General features: G+C 35.1%; 1 protein-coding gene across 1 annotated transcript in view; it reads left to right on the top strand.

Annotated features, from left to right (window-relative positions):
- The window catches only part of ank1a (ankyrin 1, erythrocytic a), a 124,246-nt gene that overhangs the window by 36,855 nt on the left and 73,051 nt on the right, over positions 1 to 14,340 (top strand). The window contains exon 2 of the mRNA XM_052556628.1: positions 14,236 to 14,328. Within this exon, the coding sequence (XP_052412588.1) occupies positions 14,236 to 14,328 (93 nt within the window). The remainder of the gene's footprint in view (positions 1 to 14,235; positions 14,329 to 14,340) is intronic.

Raw genomic sequence — 14,340 nt, 5'->3', positions numbered from 1 at the left:
TTTGCCACTGATGATTCAAACGCGAGTTTTGAGTAGTGTAGAGCAGAAGTTGTGTGAGAAGTGAATTTAAATTGTATTTATTTACCAAGGTATATGATGTCACACTTGTCCGTGTGTGAAGACGTTGTGCAGCGCAAATCCATGAATTAATTTTCCGAAGCGAGGTAAACTTCAACAGATTTCCCCTGCTCAGGGAGAAGGGAGCAATGAACACTGTGTAGAGACCATGTCAACCTGAAGACAGTTCATGAACGGACCTCACTTCTAATGAACTGATTATCTGAATTAGGTGTGTTAACAAAGAGTATGTATTACAGTAATGAGAATTTCAGAAGGAAATCAGCTTAATTGTCACAAGTGCAGACTTCACTGAGAGTATACATTTATATACAAAGGAGTACATAACAGATCACAAATGGAGAATAAATCACATTGCAAAAACTAGTTTGTATAATTCCTTATTTAAGATCATTTATGGTTACTTGGGTAAAAGGTGTTAGGCCAATCAGAAATGCCTACCGAAGAACAAGCTTAGTTTCTACAGTATCTACGGATCTGAAGTCACATTGGACCAAGAATTTTATCTGCAGTGTGTGTGTGTGTGTGTGTGTGTGGTAGGGGAGGCTGCTCACTGAAAGTTGCTGATTGTGTTTGTCAGCATGGTAATCAGATCCATCCCTCTGGCTCCATGAACGGTTCGATATATCAGGAAGTCAATATTCATCGGTACTGTATTGTATGCAGGTGTGTAGAGTGTTTAACACACATGTGTGTGAGTATCTGTGTGACAATGGTCTCAGTGGTGATCAGAAAATGCTGATAAGGATGTATGGAGTTTGTGTTCACTGCAGGGGTCTAAAATAGCTGCAGCACAAAGGACATGAATATGCCTCAATATGCTGTATGTAACGAGAGTATGTCTGTGACTCCATGCACTACTGTATCTGCTTCAGAACAACTTCTAAATCCAGATTATTCCCATCTTCTATTTATTTATGAGTCTGCAGAATGCTGACTCTTAAACTTTTACACCAAGTAGTTTTTACACCAACTAGCCAGCAGGGTGGTTCCTAGAGAACCAATTACTCCCTCGTGCCGTTTTCCTGGTTGTATTCACACCGACAGCAGGAACTTTGAAACGGCCGACAGTGCATCTTTATTTGTGGCATTTACATAATCAACAAACGATGAAGGGAGTACGCCATGATTGGAGCTGTTTTTGTTGTGTGTTTTGGCATTTGTTTGCCATATTGACTAACATTTGTTTTACTACAAATACCATGGTTAAACTATGTTTAGTGTTGCATAACAATGGTTAATTTGTGGTTGCCATGGTTTAACTATAGTAACCAAGGTTTTGTTGTTGTTGTTCTTCAACAGAAGAAATATCTTTATGCAGATTTAGAACAGCCTGGGTAAATTATGACAGAGTCTTTATTTTGGGGTGAACCATATCTTAAGTAACAGGCACATCCATGCTTCTAAATTGGCCTATTGTTTTATCAAAAAGTTGATAGTCTGGTAATGTAATATTCCATACATTATCAGAGCTTGGTAGACTTAATTATTATATTCTTTAGACATGATTAGACAGATGAATGAATATATTATAATTAATGTTAGACCCTATTTTTTAATTTTATCATTTATATTACTCATAAAAATATACATAATGAATAATCATATATGTCATATACAATTTAGCATTTAAAAAAGATAACAAAAGCTACATTATTTAGATCAAAATAATTACAACAAATAATTACATAATAAAGTAGTCCTATTTACGCAAATTAATTAAAAATAATAATAATAAATAATAATAATAAATAATCAAATTTCATCCCATCCAGGGCGATAGCTGCAGAACTGTCAAAAAAGACTACTAATAATTAATAATTATAAATAATCAAATTTAAAATAATAATATTGATATGTTCTGTTTCAAGTTTACTTGAGCATGTTTTCTCATTGTTTTTTGTTGAGTTATGAGTTCCTCACTGATTATTTGTGTCTTTGGTGGGGTGCTATGTGTTGTGAATGGGTGTGTGTCTGTGTGTGTTTGTATGTGTGTGTGCATTTCAGCATGTGTTGAGTGTGTAATCCATGGAGGGTATAACTGTAAGAGGAGAGCAGCTGATGGATGGGCTTTAGGATGGCTAGAAATGCTCTTCATATACATGCAGGCCATGTCAGCAAGGTCAAAAGAACTGCGGGAAATGCTTAGATAGAGATGTGTTTGGCTGAACAGTGTTATTTAGAGAGAAGTAATTTGCATTATTATACCTAATATGCAAGTATTTCTGTCTGTGTCGCTGCTTATCTTGAATACAGAATGTGTATACTATGGTGTAACACATATATCATCTGTCTTCTACAAAGACCAACTATGCTATTAAGCACTCAGAATTTACACTTGGTGTGAGACAAAATCTCATAAATGTGCACTGAAGGATGGGTATGATCCATATAGATTAAAGTATCACTGAGATTGGAATGGGCATTTTGGATTTGAACCAGTAACAGCCACCTGGAACACCCTAGCACCCACATATCATATTTAATAACTGCATTTCATATGAACTTCTGCATTCTTCTGCTTTTAGTAAGTTAAAGTTATACATGTTTGAGTTACAGTAGTCCAAGCAAATTTGGTCAAGTCACCTTTATTTATATAGTGCTTTTAACAGTACATATTGTAACAAAGCAACTGAACAGCATTAAATAGGAAAATAATGTGTTAGTAAGGCAAAAAGGCAGTTCATCATTGAATTCAATGATGTCATCATCCAGCTCAGCTCAGATCAGTTTAAATAGTATCTGTGCAATCAAGTCGACAAAATCGCTGGAAATGAAGTGACCCCAACTAAGCAAGCCAGAGGCGACAGCGGCAAGGAACCAAAATCCCATCAGTGACAGAATGGAGAAAAAACCTTGGGAGAATCCAGGCTCAGTCGGGGGGCCAACTCTCCTCTGACCAGACGAAACCATCAGTTCAGTTCCAGGCTGCAGCAAAGTCAGATTGTGCAGAAGAATCATCTGTTTCCTGTGGTCTTGTCCAGATGGCCATCTAGGAGGCTAGGTTTTGACTGGATCTGTCTCTGGGGGTCATCTACAGGTGCATCTCAAAAAATTTGAATATCATGGAAAAGTTATTTATTTTTTGTAATTTAATTTAAAAAAGCAAACTTTTTTATATTCTAGATTAATTGCACACAATATTTTTGTTTCAATTCTGATGGTTATGACTTAGGGAGAAAATTAAAATAAAATAAAAAATTGAATATTTTCTCAAAAATCAATCAAAAAAAGATTTACAAAACAGAAATGTTCAAGATCTCCAAGCAGGTTTAATTATGCAGTCGATACTTGGTTGGGGCTCCTTTCAGCATGAATAACTGTTTCAGTGGAGCGTGGCATTGAAGTGATCAGCCTGTGGCCCTGTTGAGGCGATATTGAAGCCCAGGTTGCTTTGATAGCGGCCTTCAGCTCCTCTGTATTGTTTGTCAGATGTTACTTATCTTCCTCTTTACAATCCCCCATAGATTCTCTGTGAGGTTCAGGTCAGGTGAGTTGGCTGGCCAATCAAGCACAGTAATATCATGGTCATCAAACCACTTGGAAGTGGTTTTGACACTGTGGGCATGTGCTAAAGTCCTGCTGCAAAATGAAATCAGCATCTCCATAAATCTTGTCAGCAGATGGAAGCATAAAGTGCTCCAGAATCTCCTGGTAGGTGGCTGTATTGACTTTGGACTTGATATAACACAATGAACCAACACTAGCAGACATCACAGCACCCAAGTCATCTCTGACTTCGGAAACTTCACACTGCACTTTGGATTCTGTGCCTATCCAGTCTTCCTCCAGACTCCAGACCTTGATTTCCAAATAAATTTACTTTCATCTGAAAAGAGGACTGTGGACCACTGAGCAACAGTCCAGTTCTTTTTCTCCTTACTTTCTCCTTAATGCTTTTTGCTTTTTTTTTTTCTGGTTCAGGAGTGGCTTGGTTCTAGAAATGTGACAGCTGTAACCATTTTCTTAAAAACATCTTAGTGTGGTGACTCCGGCTTCAGTCCACTCCTTGTGAAGCGCTCCCAAATTCTTGAATCTGCTTTTCCTGACAATTTACCCAAAACTGTGGGCATCCCTGTTGTTTGTGCACCTTTTCCTTCCAGTCAACTTTCTATGAATATCTGTCCCTCCAGAATAACGCGGATTTTTTTGTGATTGTTGCGGGCAAAAATCCTTGATTTTGCGGCAGGTTTTCTTAATGCAATGTAATTGCAGGAACTTGCAAAAACTGCGGTTTGATGAAAAAAAGAAAAAAAGGTGATCCCCCCAACACCCTGTTTTCACTACTACTTTAATGTAAAGAGTCATTACTTATGACTAAATATGATAAGCAAGCATACTAGATAACAAAATATTTAAGATCTCATTCTATTTTATTTCAGACCTCAATTAACACATGACCAGAGACAGTCTCTGCTCAAACTTACAAAACATTGAGTCAAACAATTTCTCTAGCTTTACAAAAGGAATATTCAACAACTTCTGTACAAATGACTAAATAAAATATTTAAAAAATGCTGTTTTACAGGAATTGCAAAGTGCAATCTCTTACTGCAAAGTAAATTATTTTACATACTACTAATATACTTACAACTGTAAAGTTTTGGTACTATTCTGTAACAAAAAAAGTGCAATCTTACAACTGTAGAGGTGAATCAACTTTTGAACGAAACTACAACAGTCCACTGTGAAAATGGAAACTAACTGCGTAGCCTCTAACACTGGCCTATCATTCGCCATCTTCATCCTCATCCCTCTCTCAAAATAATTTGCCCCCACTGTCATGTAACATACCGGTTAACTGCTTTGCGTGGTCTTTGGCACTTATTTTTGTTGGCAAATGAGAGTGATTTGCGTGCTTCACCCTGGTTTCACCGCAGGGTTCGCAGATGATGTTCACGTTGCGTAATTATGTCACTTCATAAGGTTCCCATTGGGAAATAATGGCGATTTACTCGTGTAAAGTAAACACAACATTTTTCAACTTTCTGCTAAGATATATGTGACTTTTTTTGCAACGAAAATACAGGGATTATGAAATCATGCTACCCCCGCATATTTTGCTTCCTGAAATCGGCAATTTATGCGGCAAAAATGCGGCGTATTTGAAAAAATGCAACCCCCGCATAAATATGCGGCCCTTGGCTGATTATGCATTAAATCAGGCGATCGCATAATCACGTTTTTCTGGAGGGACTGGAATATATTTTGATACAGCACTCTGTGCACAGCCAGCACTTTCAGCAGTGACCTTCTGTGGCTTACCCTCCTTGTGGAGGGTGTTGATGATTGTCTTCTGGACAACTGTCAAGTCAGTAATCTTTCCCATAATTGTGGTTGCATGTTCTAAACTAGCCCAAGAGGTACCCAGTATTTATACTCAATTAATAAATTTTTTCAAAATTAATCAAACTAATCAAGCTCAAAATGGAATATTCTATTTTTTTGAGATACTGAATTTTTTATTTTCCTAAGCTGTAAGCCATAACCATCAGAATTAAAGGTCCCCTTATTCGTGATCCCATGTTTTAAACTTTAGTTAGTGTGTAATGTTGTTGTTAGAGTATAAATATTATCTGTAAAATTCTAAAGCTCAAAGTTCAATGCCAAGCAAGATATTTTATTTAACAGAATTCGCCTAGAAAAAACGTTTGGACTACATCCCTCTAGTTCCTGCAGTAATGACGTCACTAGAACAGTTTTTTGACTAACCTCCTCCCACATGAATTCACAAAAAGGGGGGTGCGGTCTTGTTGCGCTCCGACAAAGAAGGAAGAGCTGCGTTTTTGTTTGCCATGTCGTTGAAACGCTGTTATTTTTATCTCTGAGTCCAATCATCTTTGTTTGGGCTTCCCAGGGACGCTGTACTTGGATATTAATGGTTACAATTTATGTTTAACTCGGTTCCTGAAAGTTATAATCCACATGTAAAACTATGTGCAGCACATTTTTCTGAGGACAGCTTGCTGAGGACAACTTCCTCAATCTCAATCAGTTTAATGCCGGATTAGCACAAAGATTATTCTTGAAAGATGGAGCAGTTCCCTCTTTGTCTGGAGAAGGCGTTGCTTATGGACCACAACCGGTAAGTGTATTTTATTATTTAAGTTGGTGCGTTTAACAGTTTCTGTAACTTATTACACAAAGGGCAACGCTGTTTAGCTTTGTTAACTAGATGTTAGGGCTGTGCAAAAAAACAAATGCGATTTCATGCGCATCTCTTCAGTAAAAACGGTCCTGTGATTATAAGTATATCTCAGCATGTGCATTCTATTCCAATCACGTTAGCAGGAGGGCCGCGTGCGCTCAGCTGCTGTCGAATCACAACACAGGAACCACTGGCCCAATCAGAACTCGTTACGTATTTCTGAAGGAGGGACTTTATAGAACAAGGAATTCATCTGCCCATTTTTATGACAGTGAAAACAGAGGTATACAGATAGGTGAATTGTGTGAAAAATACTGTTTTTTTACACGCGAAACATGAGCACATGTTATATTGGACACTGTAAACACAATCAAAGCTTCAAAAAAGCGTGAATAACGGGACCTTTAAAACAAAAAACTCTTGAAATACTTTAGTTTGTGTGCAATAAATCTATAATATAGGAAAGTTTGCTTTTTTAAATTAAATTACAAAAAATTCATTTGTTTTTAGATGCACCTGTAGTTGTTCTGGTCTCCGCTGTCTTTCAGGGATGTAGCGGTCCTCTCTAGGTTCTGATACACCATCTGTTCTGGATACGTACTGGATCCGGGTGACTGCAGTGACCCTCTGATCTGGATACAGACTGGATCTGGTGCTAAGGTGATCTCAGAATAAGAGAGAAACAGACTAATGGCATAGATGCCTTTCTTCTAACTATATAGCAAGTACATTGTGTATTATGGGAAGTGTTCCCGGTTCTGGATTTCCTTATTAATGCTGCTTAAGAATCCTTTAACGGATTTGGATATTAGAAATGTGTTAATGTGTTATGTGTAAGCCAGGTTAAAGAGGGGGGGGGTTTCAATCTAGATTTAAACTGACAGAGTGTGTCTGCCTTCCGAACAGTGTTAGGTAGGTTATTCCAGAGTTTGGGCGCTAAATAGGAAAAAGATCTGCCGCCTGCAGTTGATTTTGATATTCTAGATATTACAAATTGCCAGAGTTTTGAGAACACATCAGACGTGGAGGACTACAGTGCAATAAGAGCTCATTCAAATACTGAGGTGCCAAACCATTCAGGGCTTTATAAGTAATAAGCAAGATTTTTAAATCTATACAATGTTTGATCTGGTAGCTGAATCTCAGTTGTGATCAATGCAGTGCAGTTTGGGTCCACTGTGTACTTTATTTGCCATGAAATTAAATATGCAATTATAAAACAAAATAAAAATGTTAGATCAACTTACAGTACCTCAAAAAAAAAATTCTTTGTCTATTTTTCTTTGCTTTGTCAGTGTCATTGTGGGATTTGGTTATTTTGCTGTTGTAAGCTGTAAGGACATTTTAAATAACAGAAATCATTTGGTAAAGTGATATGGACATGTAATGTGGTTAAGGCCTGCCTGGAACTACTTTAGCTATGCATTTCACTCAAAATATTTGTGCTGCACTTGGTATATTGCATTGGACGATATGTAAAGAGATGATGCGTCTGTGTTCTCTAATTTGCGCATTGTTAGTAAATCACCTGCTAATTTGGCCTATTAAATAAAACTGGCCCTAAAAGAAATGGAAAAGATTTAGTGTTATTCACTACTTTTGTTATATGAAAACAGGGCAATGTCATTTGATGTTGGCCAATAGACATGAAATAATTTCCTGAAAATCTGATGTACAGTATACAGTAGCCTACAATATTTTGTTTTTGGCTGTTAAACACACTTGTAGTCCTGAAGTTTGTAGACAGTTAATTTAAATGTGGACATGATGATTTACACAATATAAATCTCATTAGCCCCTATTCACACTAAAAACTAAATGGCTTTTTCAGGAAGATACTGTACAGTACATTCTTCAATACATGAAAACAATTATACCGTCCTATAAACAGTGGTAACTTGCAACTGTTACTTCAAAGAGATATGCACACATTAGAATGTTCATCAACCAATCACACTGAAGCATTCAACAGGCCTGTAGTATGAAATCAAAATCATAGTAAATCATCCAGTATTTTACATACATATAGTATGTTAGTCAATACATCAAAATAAGTGTACTTTTTAAAGCATGGCTAATTTATATTAAATATTAATAAAAGATTATTAAAATATAACTATTTGAAATGTCTGTTAAGGTAATACTTTTCATTTCACGGATTTAAGAAATGCGCTTTTTAAAGTGTGTAAAGAAACTTAGTGAAAGTGTCTTTTTTTCATCAGTATTATATTAAATGCAAGTACAGTTTTTTAAAAGCACTTGTAAGATTTGAAGTACACAACAAGTGTTAAAAATACAATTAAACACTTCTTTTTCAGACCTACTAAAATGTAAGTCACATCCACCACTCAACCATACAATTAAAAAAAAGTATTTTATGGAGTTAATAAAAACATTTATAAAAGATGTGTGTAAAGATGTGTATAAATGTGTGTGTGTGTGTATGTGTGTGTGTGTGTGTGTGTGTGTGTGTGTGTGTGTGTGTGTGTGTGTGCTACGTGTGTATATGTGAAAATAAAAGAAGTAGTAGTGAGTGTGTGTGTGTGTGTGTGTGTGTGTGTGTGTGTGAGAGAGAGAGAGAGAGAGAGAGAGACTGAAAAGGCATTTGCTAAGACTCAAGAGCAAGCACAAAAGAGGTGGTCTGAAAGGCAATTATGATGCTCTGACAGGAATAATACCCAGGCCTCTCATGCTAAATGGGAGGAAAGATGCTCTGAAATTCTGTGCATTGGTTCTTTGTTACTGTCTATTCTTCTGCCAATGTTTTATCATGCTAATGCCCTGCCTGATAAAAATAGTCTGGGAAAGACGGGTTTCCTTCATGTAAAAAAATAAATAATAATAATTGAAAAAAAGAGCCTGAGAACTCGATTAGAGTGTCAGGGAGGGTAAGCGCGCCTCTGTAAGTCACAGATAAATCATAAACAACTGCTGTAAGAAATTCCTCTCATCCTCTGTCAGCAACTCTTTTTTTCTTCTAACAGAACCATCTGCTCCATTTGGATTATACAGCTAATTCAGGGTAAAAACCTTTTATATATACAGTATGTTATAGTAGGCCCTATATATATATATATATATATATATATATATATATATATATATATATATATATATATATATAAATAAATATATAAATATGATAATTTGCAGTGCTTAATTGCAGGGTTAACCCTAACCCCTACATAAATACATATCCCACAGGGTACCACTCATCTCCACAACAAATAGTAAAAAGAGGCTACAATTTGCATGAGCTCACCAAAATTGGACAGTTGAAGACTAGAGAAATTTTGCCTGGTCTAATGAGTCTTGATCGTAATGACCCCAAACTTTTTAACTGTGCATAAAGTCTATTTTTATATTTGTTTTACTAAATTTAGGATAATAAAAGGATTGCGTTAAAAACATTGCTGCCATTGACACTCTCTAAAAAGAATAGCTCAGACCAGCATAACAGTTATATCCTCAGTGGATATGGCTAAACTCAAGTTCTGTATTCAGCAATCCCGTTTGTCAACATCCATTCCTTTAGGTTTCATTACTTGCATGGTTTTAGCACTTTCATCTTTAAGAAATCAATAAAGATAAAAAAAAGTACCTTATGACTTTGCTATATAAACGATTGCTTTGTGTGATAGCTTTGTCCACTGATTATCTTTCCTCCAGTAAGCCATTGGTCAGTGAGTTGGATCAATCTGATTTGTGTACGAATCTTTCTTTTGTGACAGATCTTTCCAATAAACCACTCAGGAATCAGACTGATCTGTTGGTTCAGTTCTCAGGATCCAACTGCAGACTTTGGGACAGTTTTATTAACAGCTTGCGCCAGCACAAACTGTCTTTTGGTGTTAGAATAGTATAGGTTTTACTAAAGACACGCAGTGAAGAATTAGCATTGAAAAAGTGTGGACAGTTATTTTTGTGCCTGATCTTATTGAATATGCATTTCAAAAAATTTCCCTTTCAGACACAAAATCTGTTGGAGGAGAGTATTCAAATGAATCACGCAACGTGTTTTACTAATATTTGCACTCTTAAGATTACTGGTATTTGCGCCATTATTTAATGCCCAAAAAAGCATGTCTTAAAACTATTTTGCACTTTAAATTGTTGCAATGTGTTGCTAGGAGGAGGCAACGCATGGATGAAAGAGAAGGGAGAGGATTTTTTCCCACATGTAAATTATTTGGAATGCAAGAAGAACAGGAAAATATAGTTTGCCAAGTCATGTTATTTTTAATTTGCTTCAGGAAATAAAAGAAGACTTGGAACCCTCAACTAGGAGTGTTGAGGGTATATTGCGTTGATGTAAAGAGATGTTGAGTTTGTGTTCTTTAATTTGCGCATTGTTAGTAAATCACCTGCTAATTTGCCTTATTTAGTAAAAATGGCCCTAAAAGAAATGGCCAAGAATTAGTGTTATTCTCTACTTTTGTTATATGAAAACAGGGCAATGTCATTTGATGTTGGCCAATAGACATGAAATAATTCCATGAATATCTGATTTACAGTATACTATAGCCTACAATATTTTGTTTTTGACTGTTAAACACAAGTTTATAGACAGTTAATTTAAATGTGGACATGATCATTTCCACAATATAAATTTCATTAGCCCCTCTTCACACTAAAGACTAAGTGGCTTTTCACGAAAATAGTGTACCTCGTTCAATGCATGATAACATAATTTTAAAGAAAATTAAGCAATGAATGAATAAAAACTTGCATTTAGTTTACTGTCCTATAAACAGTGGTAACTTGCAACTGTTACTTCAAAGAGATATTTCTATGCAATATATAAAAATAGATTAGGAAACACTATTCACGACTAAATAGTTGCTAATTAGTACTTATAATAGTAATAGTAATAGTACTTATAAAGCACATATCAATGCCTTATTCTGCATTACCATATTTTAAATCCCAACTACCTTACAACTAACTTACTATAAACAAGCAGCAAATTAGAAATGCGTTGAGAGAAAATTCATTGTTAATCGTGAATACGTTTTCCCTAATCTAAAGTGTTACCAAATTAGTTTTGCTGGCATACATCACTGTATCACTCAGTGATGTCAAATAATATAATTTTTGACTTAAGAACCTCTGGTCAGATGGGGCTCTACTTGAAGTCTTTTGTAAGTTTGAATATCTAAAGGCAAACTTATATTAGCTCTCCCTTCTCTCTCTTCACTGTCTGTTTGTGAGCTTGCCGTACCTCTGAACTGTTTGCTGATGCAGCAAGACTGCATGGAAATCTGTGAAGTCCCTCCCCCATCTTCTTATTTTAAACCTTTTGCATCTTCATTAACTCTTTTACTAGTATTGTTAAAAAATATATATAGAAGGCATCTGTACTGTACTTTCTTTTAAATGCATATATGTATATATGATAGGACGAACTTCAAAATACTAGGTCTTATACATATTCTTCTGCAGTGGTACATTGTCATTCACATGTGAGGTTTATATAAAGTGGTGGACCCTACCCAAAAAAATCACTGACAGCTTAAAGTGTAATTGAAATAAAAGATTAGTTACAAAGTTAGCTTAGGGGTAGGTTTGGGGTTAATACCCAGTTATTAACCAGTTATTGTAATTGGTATAACAAGTACATTGTATACACACACGGAACAGGGCTCTAAATAAACTGCTACTGATATTTCTGAAGACCTGGAACAATGTACAAGTCATTTGGACCATTTTAATGATAACATTATGCTGCTTTTGCATCCTTTTTGAAGGCTCTAGTAGTCCATCATTGTAACTGCATGTATGTATATATATATATATATATATATATATATATATATATATATATATATATATATATATATATATATATATATATATATATATATATATATATATATATATATATATATATATATATATATATATAAAATAAACATTATTTCAACTATATATATATATATATATATATATATATATATATATATATATATATAGTTTAAATAATGTTTGTTTTTGAAAATTTATACAGACAAAGCACACCACCTGACTGAACCTGATCAATATTAAAGCTGCACTTTTTGACAAAATTTATGCAGTTTTTACACTGTCATTTTATCTAGACAAAATAATTGAATTAAACATTTAAAAAGTGTATCAGAAGAAACTTTTTATTTCAGTGTTTTCAGTCAAGTGCTTTCTTCTTTTCCATCGGAGATAACATTTGTTGAATTTAAGACTGTTTAAACAGTCTGACATCTCAACTTCTGACTCAACCAATGGTGTGAATTTGGGGCTACCAGGATTTTGAGATATTTAGCTATTGCTTTATTTAGAGCTATTATTTTTATACTCTTTAGATAATATTTGAATGAGAAGCTGCCACCGTCCTTTATTGCAGCTGTTTCAGCTATCTCATCCTCGTGTTCTGTTCTCTCATTGACCTTATTGGCTGACTGTGACTGTCCTTTGCTGAAGTCTGCAGTGTGAGAGAATTTTGGTATTTTGAGTAATTTTCTGTTGAGGAATGTTTTGTGTGTGACTGTGTTGCATATCATGAACATAATGTCCCTAAAGGTTACGAAAGAGTTTTGTGGAGCCTTCATTAGGCTAAGCAGAAACTAAATATGCACTTTTCGAGTTATTTAAAGGCTTTAGAAATCTCTTTTTCAAAAAAAAAAAAAATGTCACCCTATGTACTTTTATTCTCAATCCCATGATGTCACTCTGGGGCTGTTATCAACTCATTTAAGAAGTTTGCATTTAAACTTTGCCTAAATATTAAAATATATTGTCATCTACTTACCCAAGCTTTCTGTTATTTGTAAAATCAGGTGATCTAAAGGTGTTTTTTTGCTGTTGTTGTTGTTTTTTTGTTCATCTCTGGAGCTTCTTCCATGTTTTGCAACACTCAATCATGAAGTTTGCCATTGCTGGACAGAATCGCCCAAACTTAACAAAAAAAAAACCTTTCTGTTCACACAAATATTAACACTTTTAAAAATTACAAGGGCATCATTTCTATTATGTACTGTACACTATGTTCTATGGTTTTCTTAATTTAAGGGGTTCGTTTACCACTATTAAGAAAACATTTGGGTAAATTAACGTACAAGGTTCAGTCAGCTACAGATAGAACCTTACTTAATTTAAATGTTAACTAAACCACTGCAAATGAAAAGCATCTGCTAAATGGCAAGTAACCCCATGGAGACACAGACACACAGTCAGCCTGATCTCATTGCTTAACAGTGTATGTAACATTTAAAGGTAAAACAAATTACTTTTTTGTACATTTGGGTACATTCTGAAATTCTGATGACATTGTAAATGTACTGGTAGCATCTTACAGTTATATTATATTTAATAGAAATGTAAAATATCATAAATTTTATTTTATCATAAATGTATTTGTATTACATTTTGAAAGCTTTACATATGTATTTTATAAAATCCATGCAAATTCTCAAATGAGATTATATTGGGTCAGTGAGTTACACAAGTGCTTGTCAACATGTTCACTATCTCACTGGTGTGAATGTGTTGTCTGTTAGTTTCCATAGCAAAAATCTTTATATCCAGTTTACACAACAGTAGGAAGATGATTATAATTTATATCCCTATAGCAGAAAAACACAATTCAGGTCTCAACTCTTTCTCATAGAATTTTTTTTTTTCTAAGGAATTTTTTGTGATAGAAACCGTTAATATTTAACCGACACCTACTGGAGAAAATTTGAAATTTCCTTTAAGCTATCAATTTCCCCCGGGTTTGTTTGTGCCCCTTTATTCTCCCGCACTTTCCTCTCATTTTGCCTCTCTTTTTCACGTTTGTCTGCCTTCTCTCATTATATGACCTGACTAATTCAAGCGTACGCTCTTTCATTCATATAAAGCAATAGATGGGACTCTTTTCTCTTCCAACTCTGTCTCTTTCTGTTGCTCTGTCTGTATCTGTCTCTCGTTCTCTCTCTTTACCTCAAGAGTGCGAAGGTTTAATTGCTTCTTGTGTTTTATGTCGTGTGTCCTTTTAGGCCCACGTCGTTCATCGCTGGCTAATCGATCAGGACAATAGTGTGAGCTCTGAGCTGCCGGATGGCCAGGGAGTGTGGCACTATGATGAAACAGTAAATATCTGC

Source organism: Carassius gibelio, chromosome B5, assembly GCF_023724105.1.
Source record: "Carassius gibelio isolate Cgi1373 ecotype wild population from Czech Republic chromosome B5, carGib1.2-hapl.c, whole genome shotgun sequence".
NCBI lineage: Eukaryota > Metazoa > Chordata > Actinopteri > Cypriniformes > Cyprinidae > Carassius > Carassius gibelio.
This window is presented reverse-complemented; position numbering and strand designations above follow the sequence as displayed.